This window comes from Bufo gargarizans, chromosome 11 (assembly GCF_014858855.1).
Source record: "Bufo gargarizans isolate SCDJY-AF-19 chromosome 11, ASM1485885v1, whole genome shotgun sequence".
Taxonomy (NCBI): Eukaryota; Metazoa; Chordata; class Amphibia; order Anura; family Bufonidae; genus Bufo; species Bufo gargarizans.
Window position 1 is genome coordinate 1,554,640 of NC_058090.1, and position 13,575 is coordinate 1,568,214.

Consider the following 13,575-nt stretch of genomic DNA (forward strand, 5'->3'; position numbering starts at 1 on the left):
ATTATTGGCAGAGGAAGAGACCTGGAGTTACGCTATCTGGCATAGCCGGACATGGCAGCGCACTGGCTGATCCCTATTGACTATAATGGGATCTACTGGGGATTTGGGGCTTTCCAGCATAAATGCCAGCTTTGGCTGGGCAAAAAATCCTGCATTCTTTTATGCCGGAAATCTGCCAGATCCCCATTGGATCCCATTAGAGTCAATGGGGATCCACTCGTGCACACCATAAATACCAGCTACAGTAATCCTGGTAATTTCTTCGTCTGCTGGAACGGACTGCGGAAGTTCAATAACGGACATGTGAACGTAGTCTTTGTCTCTCTGTCTGTCTTAAAAATGTATATTACTCAAAGACATTACTCATTTCTAGGTTGTAATCGGAGGTATCAATGTGGACTTCATTGCAAAAGCAGCTCAGGATAACATGGAGGTATGATACATTTATATTGTAAAGGGAAATGTTCCTTTATCTGAAATCATTTGCATTGGTCTATGAATTATGGTGAGCTCCTCCACCGTGACAGTATGCACTGACACATATGCACAGTTTACAATGGGGCGTCTACACTATATACAGTTATAGCAAACCCTCAGCTGTGTGTAGCATTTGTTTTGTTCAGATTATCAGCCTCTAAACAAGAATCTATTCACTGACAACAAGCAGAAATTTTGACAAGATATTAAAACACACAGGAGGGAATTTATTAAGACTGAGTAAGATTTTGTCATTGGTCATAGTGATCCCACTACAAAACTTAATAAGAGGAACCCAGAACAGGAAACCCCAGACGTAGACAATTCTGTACAAAATTGTGCTATTCCAGGACTTTGATATCGATGATCTATCCTCAGGATAGGCTATCAATGTCGGACATCCCACTCCCCTGCCAATCAGCTTCTTTGTTGTAGCTCCAGCCCTGGAGGTACACAGCGCCATCATTGCGTTGTGGACAGAGCTGGTAACTGCAGTGCTCTTCTCTTTGTGAATGAGGGTAGCGCTGCAGTTACCAGCTACATTGACTACACAATGGACAGAGCTGTGTAGTTCTAATGTCTACTTCCAATGCCAGAGCTACAGCGAAACAGCTGATTTTTGGGGTTGTGGGGTGTTGGATCCCCACCATTCTGATATTGATGATCAATCCTGAGGAAAGGCCATCAATATCAAAATCCTGAGCAACCCCTTTAAAAGCATTCAGAGCTTTGTTTTTCTAAATAGAGCTCCAAATCCCCAGCAGAACCAGATGTCACCACTAGAGGGAGTTTAGGAGCTTACTGCATACTGTTCATACTCCTTTGAGTAGTATAGACTAACCAGCTTTCTTCAAACTCAAAAGTGACAGGTGCCATGCCCGTTTTCAGCCCTGTGACAGCTGTTCAGAGACACGTCGGTGTATGTCTAAAAATTGCCTGGTCAAGTCCTGAAATAGGACCCTGTACAAACAGCTGGTCACATTCTGTATTTGACAATAGTTAATTGGTCCTTCTATCTAAAAAAATCTATCTGATAATGCATCTAATTAACTCATCGCTGAATCAGTGTCTAATTAAGTAGCTCAAATCTATCGTTTAATATTGTTTTAATTATATACGATCTAATATCTATCTATCTATCTACGTGGCGCCCCATTTTCTGACATACGGCAACCCATTATGCGAAGCGCGTCAAGGCATGCCCGAGCATGCTCAAGGCATGTTCTGACATGTCCTAAGACGTTATTTAAGAGCGCTAGCAGATGTACACAATTTTAAGAGCGACAGCCACAGCATCCCAACTTTTTCCGGGGTGCCAATTTTGGCCTCAAGTACTCGACGACGAGTCCTAGCGGTTTCTGCAATTTTAACTAATCAGGATAGTTTATTTATTGTAAAAGAAGAAACGGCAGACATTTTTTATTTAAAAAAGTCATTTTATTTAAAACATTATCAGATATCACACAAAAATACATATACAAAGTAAATTTTACATCGATAACCAAATCTTCTGTAACAAAGTAAAAACAAATAAAAACATCATCAGACAGTACACGACAAAACATTTTTTATATAACAGCAAAGAAAAATTTACAACGATAACCAAGGCGCCTGTAAGTTATGTAAAGGAAATAAAAACATCATCAACCGCTACATATAAATACATTTTTTACATACATCAAAGTGTTGCCAACACGCGTAAAAACAAATGACATTCTCGGGTTTGTGCGACATTAACGTATAAGAAAATGTGTGTCGAAATTGCGTCGTCGTGTTCAATAGCCGAAAGGTAACGTCATAAGTCATCCATCAATCGTCTCTTTGTGTAGACGTACTTTTGTGTTTTACGTAACGGTCTCGTCTCTATGGTCAAACGGGATTGCGCAAGTAAATCAGCACAAGGTCTTTTAAACTGTCAAAATTACCAAGTCAAGCTTTAGCGACGTTTGGAGTTATACCCTTAACCTTTAATATGGTTTTCTCGTTGAGTTTGTAGTCATAAGTCTTTGTACCAGCAGATACAAACTCGGTGATGTACGTGTCGGCGGGTATTTTGCTAGTTAGCTCGGCGAGAAAATCGCCCAAGGGAGGGGTCCAATAGCCGTCTCTACTCACGAATATGACGGAGTCTGTGTCGTGATAAAGACAACGTTCTTGTAGTCTGTCTAGGAGTGTGTATAATTCAAGACGTGCGTAGGCAGTTGTAAAACAGGCTATAAAAATTTTGTGTTTTTGTTGAGCGTGTAGCGTTCTTTTACATGCCGCCAATTGACTACAGTCGTCGCATCGTCGATGAAATTAACCTCGGAGAGATCGTAGTACGGTACAAACACTTATTTTAAAAGCTTGTCAGGATCAGTGAATTTGCTGGTATGCGGCAAGTCAGGTCGCTGCGCAAACTTTCTCCACAAAGAGTTTAGGAAAAGTTTTGAAATTTGTCTTTTTGCGGGGTTTACAGCTATTTTGACTGGCCGCAAGCAAACGCCTTCTTCATAAAAAGTTTTTAGTTTTTTATTTAGTTTTACAGGCAGGACCGGAAAAAAATAAATCTCTGGGCGGATACACTTTAACTTTGGCAACACTATAGTATTTTTTGATGTTTCCAAAATTATCGTAAATTATTTCTGGGTGTCCTACGGGATACATCTTAGCTTTATTAGCAAAATGGTACAGACTCGTGAAATCGTAATAATGCACTGTTTCCCCGGGTTGAACCTTGTGAAAAAGTTTAATGACGTTAGTTTGGCCTCCTTAAAGCGAGTCACGATTGTCCAAAAGTATTGGGAATTTCATTTTAAACAGAAAGTCTTTGACCCCTTTCATCACTAGCAATCATTTCACGCCACTCGTGTTCCCACATAACGTGGACTGTAAAGCCATTTCTCTGTAGCTGGCTTTTCTTGACTAAGAAAGAGTGGTACATGTAACGGTCGCGTACACACACACACAGGCGGTAGGGAAGTGACCACTGCGCTCCACCCTCCAAGCACAGATCCTCGCTCCCGAAGCTAAGCAGCAGGTCTGCGGCTAATAGGAGACCGAGTGCACCTTCGGAACCCCGTTACAGTACAGCTGTCCGTAGGTTGATTTAGTAAGCTCGTTGCGGTCAAACTTATTATAGCACATGGGGCAGCCGTTTTAAAAACACTCCTTAAATTAAATTCAAAGGCCGTGTGCATTCTGTTAATCAACACGTAACCGTCCAAAAAGTACGGGTCAATACATTTAACGACTATTTTGTATTTCTTTTCACGTTTAACATATTGCTGCTTTTTTCAGTCATGGACATAATCGTGTCCCTGTAACACTCACAAGCCCTTCTCAAGACTTCCACATCCTGCTTACAGTAAGCTTTTAACTCTTTTTGGTGCGCTGATTCCGAAAATGACCTCCATTTCGTCATAGGACATCACGTTTCCTGACAATTTCGGTAACTATGTTAAATAAGGCAATACCTCAAAATAAATGGAAATAGACTTCTTAAATTAAAGTCTTATTACAATTTTTTCATGAAAATCCTTTTTTGAACTGAAATGAGCTCACCTACACACACTAAACTCGATTCTTCTTCCCTGTGAGGCTCCTCCTGGTGCATTTACGCTTGTGAGTAGCATCTGGAATGTCTCTCCGAAGCATCCAACAGTAGTCTGCCATCATTGTAATGCTCCATTTTCCCTGGTATCTCCTTCCCATCTCTTTAATGTCTTGGTGGAATTGTTCACCTTGTTCCTCACTCACAGCTCCCAAATTTTCAGGAAAGTAGTCAAGGTGGGACTGGAGGAAATGCACTTCCAAACTCATCAGGCAACCTAAAGCTTGAAATGCTTTCAGCATTCGTCCGTCGATCTTTTTGTAGTGAGGATCTTTGTTATTGCCTGAAAAGTTCTGTACGACATCTTTAAATGCAATCCACCCTTCTTTTTGAGGATCCGTCATGGTATTGACAAACTCTTGGTCCGACAAACACACCTTCCTTCAATTTTGCCTCCGACAGGCCTGGAAACTTGGTGACCAAGTATTTGAAGCATTCTCCATCTCTTGGAAGTGATTTTACGAATTGCTTCATCAATCCCAATTGTATGTGGAGAGGTGGTAGAAGAACTTTATGGGAAGGCACCAATAAATTCCTTCTTTTCAGCCTTTATCCGAGTAACTCAGCGGCATCTTTGGGAAGATTCAAGTCTCTTACCAAATCATTCATCTCTTCCTGAGAAAACAATTTTGGTCTTGTATCATCTTCAAAGTCAGAGTCTTCAGGAAAGATTAGCCCCTTAGCCCCTTCTACCATTAGAAGCACAGACTCAGGGCTGAGGCTTACACATTAAGCATGCTGCTGAGTATCCCAGTAGTCAGACATGTCACTCAGAGCAGCACTTGTATTCACCCCCTTTACAGGGGGAGGGGGGGGGGGAGGGGCAGAGATTGTTTACCTGCAAATAAAAACAAAGGGCCAAGAAGAGAACTAGGGAAATTAGGAAATATAATTTTTTTCCCTAAAACTTGCTTAGCTTATGTATATATTGCTGACCATCAGATTTACAGTGCTATTTTTATTTTTTTTTGCATAACTTGGACAACCCCTTTTTTTTTAGCATTTTATATCTTAAATGCCCTTATATGAATTAATTAATAGTAATTTGGACTTTAAATTTGGTTAAAACCCATAATATAATTAAAAAAAAAATTGATACATTTTAAGACAATTTTGCATTTTGTGGCAAATCATGACATCTAGGAGTTTTTTCTATATTTTATTTGTTTTTAGCACATCAAAATACATGGAAATTAAATGAAAATAATCAAACAGCTTTTTAGTCGCAGACCTGTGTAATTTTTTTTTAAGTAAAATGACTTTTTAAATAAAAAATGTCTGCCGTTTCTTTTTTTACAATAAATACACTATCCTGATTAGTTAAAATTGCAGAAACCGCTAGGACTCGTCGTCGATAGCGGGTACTTGAGGTCAAAATTGGCGCCCCGGAAAAAGTTGGGGTGACGCGGCTGTCGCTCTTAACATCTGCTAGCGCTCTTAAATAATATCTTACGACATGTTAAACATACCTTCAGCATGCTTGAGCATGCCGTGACGCGCTTCGCATAATGGGTCGCCGTTTTTCAGAAAATGGGGCGCCGCGTAGATAGATAGCTAGACAGATATCCGATAGATAGTTATATCTTAGAACGTGCCATGACATGTCTGCGGCTATAGATAGATAAATAGGTAGTTAGATAGAAATTGTTAGATAGATAGATAATAGATAAAATAGATAAAAATGCCCTGACATGTCTTTGATCCTATGTCGTACATAATTAAAACAATATTAAATGATAGATTTGAGTTAGATAGTTAATTAGACACTGATTCTGCGATGAGTTAATTAGATGCATTATCATTTAGATTTTTAGATAGAAGGACCAATTAGCTATTGTCAAATACAGAATGTGACCAGCTGTTTGTCAAGGGTCCTATTTCAGGACTTGACCAGGCTATTTTTAGACATACACCGACGTGTTTCTGAACAGCTGTCACAGGGTTGAAAACGGGCATGGCACCTGTCACTTTTGAGTTTGCCGAAAGCTGGTTAGTCTATACTACTCCTGTGCTCCCTCTTGTGGTGGCTGCAGACAGTGAGAATTTTGTCTTTTACTTTATGTCTACGCAGGGAAGTTTTGGAAATACAGAGCGCTGATCACTATAAAGAGAATATATATGTATAAAGTATAAAATTAATTTGCACAGAATGGTAGACCTAAAAATGACATGACGATAAAAGGTGAAGATTTGGTTTAAGGTCTAGTATGTTTCCAGTTATAGATTCCTCTGGTGTCCAGGACATGAAGAATTGGGTGTGGAGTGATGACTAAGCAAATCTTTAAGTCCAGTTTACATTGTTCGCTCATTCATCGGGTGTTCGGCGACAACTTGACATAGGCGGATTATCAGAATATCAGATTATTTGTCCCCAATAATCTTCCTGACAATCGGCCAGTGTAAAAGGGCATTATGTTTAACTTGCTGTCCATCAATAAATTTGTTGGAAAATCTACCCCATGATCTCAAGTTAGGAATACCAGAAAATAATTTCCCATAAACTGTTCCATAAAAATAGGCGGCTTATTGAAATTATGAGAAAATACCAGCTATATTGTCCGCCAGAGCTCTTGAAACTTTATTTATAATGCTTGGATTGCATTTAAAGGGTTTCTATCACCATAAATGCCTAAATTAAACTGGCTGACAATAGCGATGTGCTAATGTCAGCTGAACCTGACTAGCCTACTCCTAGCTTTATCCATGCCCCCGTTACTCCATAAATGTAACTTTTATAATATGTAAAATAGCCTCTAGGAGCAGGGGGGGGGGGGGGGGGTCGGGGGGGCGTTGCTCCTGCTCCTAGAGGTTCAGTTCTCCCACCTCTGTCTCCTCCCTCCAAGTCTTGATTGACAGAGCCAGGCAGTGTTCGCATCCTCCTGCCGGCCCTGAGTGCATGGTAAATCTCGCGCCTTCGCCGTGACGTTCAGTAAGGCATTTGGCCACCATTGAGCGTCCTTCCTGCACTATGCCTGTGCTGAATGCTGAACGGCACGGCGCAGGCGCGAGATTTACCATGCACTGAGGGCCGGCAGGAGGATGCGAACGCTGCCTGTCCCTGTCAATCAAGACTTGGAGGGAGGAGACAGAGGTGGGAGAATGAAGCCTCTAAGAGCAGTAGCAACACCCCCCCTGCTCCTAGAGGCTAATTTGCATATTATAAAAGTTACATTTATGGAGTAACGGGGTATAGATAAAACTAGGAATAGGTTAGTGAGGTTCAGCTGACATTAGCTAATGTCAGCCAGTTTAATTTAGGTATTTCTGGTGACAGAAACCCTTTAAGGCCTCTTTCACACGGTCGTCACGTTTTGACCCAGGATGCGTCCTGGGTGCATTGCGGCAAACCTGCGCGAGTAGGTACGCAATTTCAGTCAATTTTGACAGCGATTGCGTTCCGTTCCGTTTTTATCGTGCAAGTGCAATACGTTTTGCACGCGCGTGATAAAAAACTGCATGTTGTACCCAGACTCTAACTTCTTCACAGAAGTTCAGGTTTGGGTCAAGGTTGTGCAGATTGTATTATTTTCCCTTATAACATGGTTCTAAGGGAAAATAATAGCATTCTTAATACAGAATGCTTAGTAAAATAGGGCTGGAGGGGTTAAAAAAAATAAAATAATAATTTAGCTCACCTTAATCCACTTGTTCGCGCAGCCTGGCTTCTCTTCTTTCTTCTTTCGTCCGGACCTGGATAAAGGACCTTTGATGACATCACTGCGATCATCACATGGTCCATCACATGATCCATCACAATGGTGATGGATCATGTGACGGACCATGCGATGAGCGCAGTGACGTCACCACAGGTCCTTTTCCTCTTGGTGATCAAAGAAGAAGACAGAAGAGAATCCAAGCTGCGCGAACAAGTGGATGAGGTGAGTTAAATTATATATTTTTTTAACCCCTCCAGCCCTATTTTTCTAAGCATTCTGTATTAAGAATTAAGAATGCTATTATTTTCCCTTATAACTATGTTATAAGGGAAAATAATAATGATTGGGTCCCCATCCCGATCGTCTCCCAGCAACCGTGCGTAAAAATCGCACCACATCCGCACTTGCTTGCGGATGCTTGCAATTTTCACGCAGCTCCATTCACGCCTGCGTTGCGTGAAAAAACGCACAAAATAGAGCATGCTGCAATTTTCACACAATGCACAAGTGATGCGTGAAAATCACCGCTCATGTGCACAGCCCTATAGAAATGAATGGGTCCGGATTCAGTGCGGGTGCAATGCGTTCAGCTCACGCATTGCACCTGAGCGGAAATCTCGCCCGTGTTAAAGAGGCCTAACTCTGCTTTTTATTATGTGCTATTTGATGTCAGCAGAGAAGTTTGTCCTAAGGGACGTTTGCTGGCCTTAAAATGGAAATCTGGGACTTTCTGATCATTCATATGACATTAGGGTTGTCACAAACTTGTGGTTAAAAGGGCACTAATTCTACTGTCTATCGTATCTCCATTTGTTGTACAGTCTAATGTTATTGGTCTCTATTATCAACCATTCATGACAGCCGTAGTATATCTTCAGTTCTGATTCTGTTCTGCTTACCTTTGCAGTTTGGAGGACAGACTAATCCAGGTCAAGTCCATCAGTCCTTTGGAGGTGTGGGCAGGAACCTGGCAGGTAAAGGGGGATATACAATTTTGCATCTTGGCAAGGACAAACACTAAGAACTGGTCATGCTTTGGCGGCCCATACTCTTACTTTAGAATATTGGTGGTGGTCCAGCTATTGAGCTCACTCAGTAATCACCACCAAGATCAGACATGTAGTCCTAGGTCTGGTAGAACATAATTTAGATGCCCTAATGTTGAATTTTTATTTATCTTTTCACAGTGGGGGCTCCAATTTCTTGATACCGAGCTCCAAATCTGCAGGATTAGATAATAAAAATCTTGTTTCCTGCAGCCACCACTAGAGGGAGCAGCTACAGGTTGACAGAATGCTAATCTATGCAGGGGTTTTTGTATCAGAGCACTGTAAAAATATGTATAGAAAATGTAAATAGCATTGAATTTAGACATTTGGAAGTATCCTTAAGCTGTTAAACATCCATGGCATAACTGTACAGCATGTACAGGTAGGCTTGCATTAAGCCTGCATAACAGTTGTTCCATAGTAAACTCTGCACTGACTGACAGCTGGGCTGCCTCTGTAATGGCCGGGACCAGAGATAATTCCAATCCCAGCAGTTTAACATCCTAGATGCTGCAGTCAATAGTGATCAAGGCAGGTAGAGGGAGTGGACTTTCTTAGTCCCTTTTGGTCTCCCCATGAACATAACTGCAGATTGCCAATATGTTGCCGCAGCAGCTGGGGGCCTAAAAAAGGTCCTGCAATAACTATATGCCACAGCCTAATAGCCAGCCTGTCACTATTATAGTGATAAGTTATAATGCATTGGTCCACAATGGGACAAAAACAAAAAAGGAAAAAATAAAATAAAACAATTTTTTCCATAAAAAGTTTTATATTGTTTAAAATTGGTAAAAGCACACACATATAGCATTGCTGTGTTCACCATAACCTACATAATACATGTTATTTAAACTGCCTGGTTAACAGCATAAGGCCTCATGCACACAACCGTTTTTTTTAAGGTCCGCAAATGGGGTCCGTAGGTCCGTGATCCGTGACCGTTTTTTCGTCCGTGGGTCTTCCTTGATTTTTGGAGGATCCACGGACATGAAAAAAAAGTCGTTTTGGTGTCCGCCTGGCCATGCGGAGCCAAACGGATCCGTCCTGAATTACAATGCAAGTCAATGGGGACGGATCCGTTTGACGTTGACACAATATGGTGCAATTGCAAACAGATCCGTCCCCCATTGACTTTCAATGTAAAGTCAGGAGTCCCTTTTATACCATCAGAGTTTTCTCCAATCCGATGGTATATTTTAACTTGAAGCGTCCCCATCACCATGGGAACGCCTCTATGTTAGAATATACTGTCGGATATGAGTTAGATCGTGAAACTCAGATCCGACAGTATATTCTAACACAGAGGCGTTCCCATGGTGATGGGGATGCTTCAGGTTAGAATATACTAAAATAACTGTGTACATGACTGCCCCCTGCTGTATTTAACACATTGGTGGCCAGTGCGGCCGGCCCCCCCTCCCTCCCCTGTAGTTAACTTATTGGTGGCCAGTGCGGCCGGCCCCCCTCCCTCCCCTGTAGTTAACTCATTGGTGGCCAGTGCGGCCGGCCCCCCTCCCTCCCCTGTAGTTAACTCATTGGTGGCCAGCGCGGCCGGCCCCCCCCTCCCTCCCCCTTAGTTAACTCGTTGGTGGCCAGTGGGCCCTCCCCCCTCCTAATTAAAATCTCCCCCCCTATCATTGGTGGCAGCGGAGAGTACCGATCGGAGTCCCAGTGTAATCGCTGGGGCTACGATCGGTAACCATGGCAACCAGGACGCTACTGCAGTCCCGGTTGCCATGGTTACTTAGCAATTTGTAGAAGCATTATACTTACCTGCGAGCTGCGATGTCTGTGACCGGCCAGGAGCTCCTCCTACTGGTAAATGACAGGTCTGTGCGGCGCATTGCTTAATGATCTGTCACTTACCAGTAGGAGGAGCTCCCGGCCAGTTATGCCGCACTGTGAACGTCGTAAATTTTAAGTGCAAAAAACAATGGCAGAACTGCATTTTTTTCCATTACCATCCCCTCTACAACTTAATAAAGTCAATCAATAACTAACGCCTCTTTCACATCTGAGCCGTTGTCTCTGGCAGGCTGTTACACTAGGATCTGGATCTGGCATAGCTAGATGTTACAGCAGTGTCCACCGGTCCCATTGACTATAAAGGGATCTGGCGGAGATCTGACCAGTACCTAGCAAATATGTCAGGATTCTGACGGTCAAAAAATGTTGCGTGCATAGGTTTTTGTCTGACTGACAGGCTGTTCTCTGCCCAAATAGCCTGCCAGATACTGTGATACTAGCCTCATAGGTACCTTGAAATGGTGTCACCCAAAAAACACAATTGATCCCCCCCAAACAATTTGCCCCTATACGGCTATATAGACAGAAAAATAAAAAAGGTTATGGCTCTTGAAAGGTTGAAACAAAAAAAACATTTTTTTGCATGACTTGCTATTAATTAGCAAAAGTAGTAAAACATAAAAAACCTATACATATAAAAGTAATGTACTACACCAGGGGTGGCCAACCCGCGGCTCCTTGCGCCTTCATTTGCGGCTCGCAGGGGAGCGGTGCGGCCAGTGATTACTCTCCTCTCTGCAGCAGTGGAAGGCTGGAGGATTCAGAGCGCCGAGAGCGGCCACGTGACTCAGTCACTCACTGCAGCTCCGCCTCCTCCTCAGGCAGAGAAGGCGAAGCTGCAGTGCTTAACCCCGCCACCAGCCGCCGATGTGCCCGCCCACGGCCACACCCCCCCATCTGTGACTGTGTTTATGTGTGACTTAATGCCCGCCCATAATCTTCCCAGTGCAAGCCCAGCAGCCAGATTCATCAGACCGCAGGCTGGGTCTATGGGGGCGTCAAGAAGTGGCGCAGCAAGCAAGGAGGACCTGGTTCCAGCTCCATAGTAAATTTTAATGAATGTTAATGGTGGACAGCAGGGCAGGACAGTGGGCACTCAATCAGCAGCAGTGGCAGAGATACTCACTGAGGCCAGCAGCAGCCATTTTAGTCCGATTACAGCCACTCTGCAGCTTTTGCTCTAATCTGACTGAAATGGCTGCTGCTGGCCTCAGTCTCTCTGCCACTGCTGCTCTGCCTTTTTTTTCGCAGGTGCCACTGCCCAGCACACCAAGTGTGTTTGAGCATATGGGCGGTCGTCTAAGCATGGGTGGTCATCTGAGCATATGGGAGGTCATCTGAGCATATGGGCAGTCATCTGAGCATATAGGCGGTCATCTGAGCATAAGGTGGTCATCTGAGCATGGGGCGGTCATCTGAGCATGGGGTGGTCATCTGAGCATATGGGTGGTCATCTGAGCATATGGGAGGTCATCTGAGCATATGGGCAGTCATCTGAGCATATGGGCGGTCATCTGAGCATAAGGTGGTCATCTGAGCATGGGGCGGTCATCTGAGCATGGGGTGGTCATCTGAGCATAAGGCGGTCATCTGAGCATAAGGTGGTCATCTGAGCATAAGGTGGTCATCTGAGCATGGGGCGGTCATCTGAGCATGGGGTGGTCATCTGAGCATATGGGTGGTCATCTGAGCATATGGGAGGTCATCTGAGCATATGGGCAGTCATCTGAGCATATGGGCGGTCATCTGAGCATAAGGCGGTCATCTGAGCATAAGGCGGTCATCTGAGCATGGGGCGGTCATCTGAGCATAAGGCGGTCATCTGAGCATGGGGCGGTCATCTGAGCATGGGGCGGTCATCTGAGCATGGGGCGGTCATCTGAGCATATGGGCGGGCATATGGGTGGTCATCTGAGCATATGAGTGGTCATCTGAGCATAAGGAGGTCATCTGAGCATAAGGAGGTCATCTGAGCATATGGGCCGTCATCTGAGCATAAGGTGGTCATCTGAGCATATGTGCGGTCATCTGAGCATGGGGTGGTCATCTGAGCATGGGGTGGTCATCTTAGCATGGGGCGGTCATCTGAGCATAAGGCAGTCATCTGAGCATAAGGCGGTCATCTGAGCTTAGACCGGTCATTTGAGCATGGGGAGGTCATCTGAGCATTGGGCGGTCATCTGAGTATAGGGCAGTCATCTGAGCATAAGGGCGGTCACCTGAGCATGGGGCGGTCATCTGTGCATGGGGCGGTCATCTGAGCATGGGGCGGTCATCTGTGCATGGGGCGGTCATCTGTGCATGGGGCGGTCATCTGTGCATGGGGCGGTCATCTGTGCATGGGGCGGTAATCTGTGCATGGGGCGGTCATCTGTGCATGGGGCGGTCATGTGAGCATAGGGCAGTCATCTGTGCATGGGGCGGTCATCTGTGCATGGGGCGGTCATCTGTGCATGGGGCGGTCATCTGTGCATGGGGCGGTCATCTGTGCATGGGGCGGTCATCTGAGCATAGGGCAGTCATCTGTGCATGGGGCGGTCATCTGAGAAATCTTGAAACACATTGTGAAAAACAAAGATTGCCAGAAGTCTCACTAAGGCTACTTTCACACTAGCGTTCGATCGGATCCGTTCTGAACGGATCCGATCATAATAATGCAGACGGAGGCTCCGTTCAGAACGGATCCGTCTGCATTATTTTTAGCATATAACAGCTAAGTGTGAAAATAGCCTCGTACGGATCCGTCCAGACTTTCAATGTAAAGTCAATGGGGGACGGATCCGCCTGAAGATTGAGCCATATTGTGGCATCTTCAAACGGATCCGTCCCCATTGACTTACATTGTAAGTCTGGGCGGATCCGCACGGATCCGCACGCCTCCGCACGGCCAGGCGGACACCAGAACGCTGCAAGCAGCGTTCAGCTGTCCGCCTGTCCGTGCGGAGGCGAGCGGAGCGGAGGCTGAACGCCGCCAGACTGATGCAGTCTGAGCGGA

At 44.3% G+C, this 13,575-nt stretch overlaps 1 protein-coding gene across 4 annotated transcripts in view; it reads left to right on the top strand.

Moving 5' to 3' along the window:
• The window catches only part of LOC122921949 (pseudouridine-metabolizing bifunctional protein C1861.05-like), an 84,289-nt gene that overhangs the window by 40,541 nt on the left and 30,173 nt on the right, over positions 1-13,575 (top strand). For all 4 annotated transcript variants that reach the window (XM_044272291.1, XM_044272290.1, XM_044272292.1 and 1 more), the window contains 2 exons: positions 374-433; positions 8,633-8,699. In XM_044272291.1, the coding sequence (XP_044128226.1) occupies positions 374-433; positions 8,633-8,699 (127 nt within the window). The remainder of the gene's footprint in view (positions 1-373; positions 434-8,632; positions 8,700-13,575) is intronic.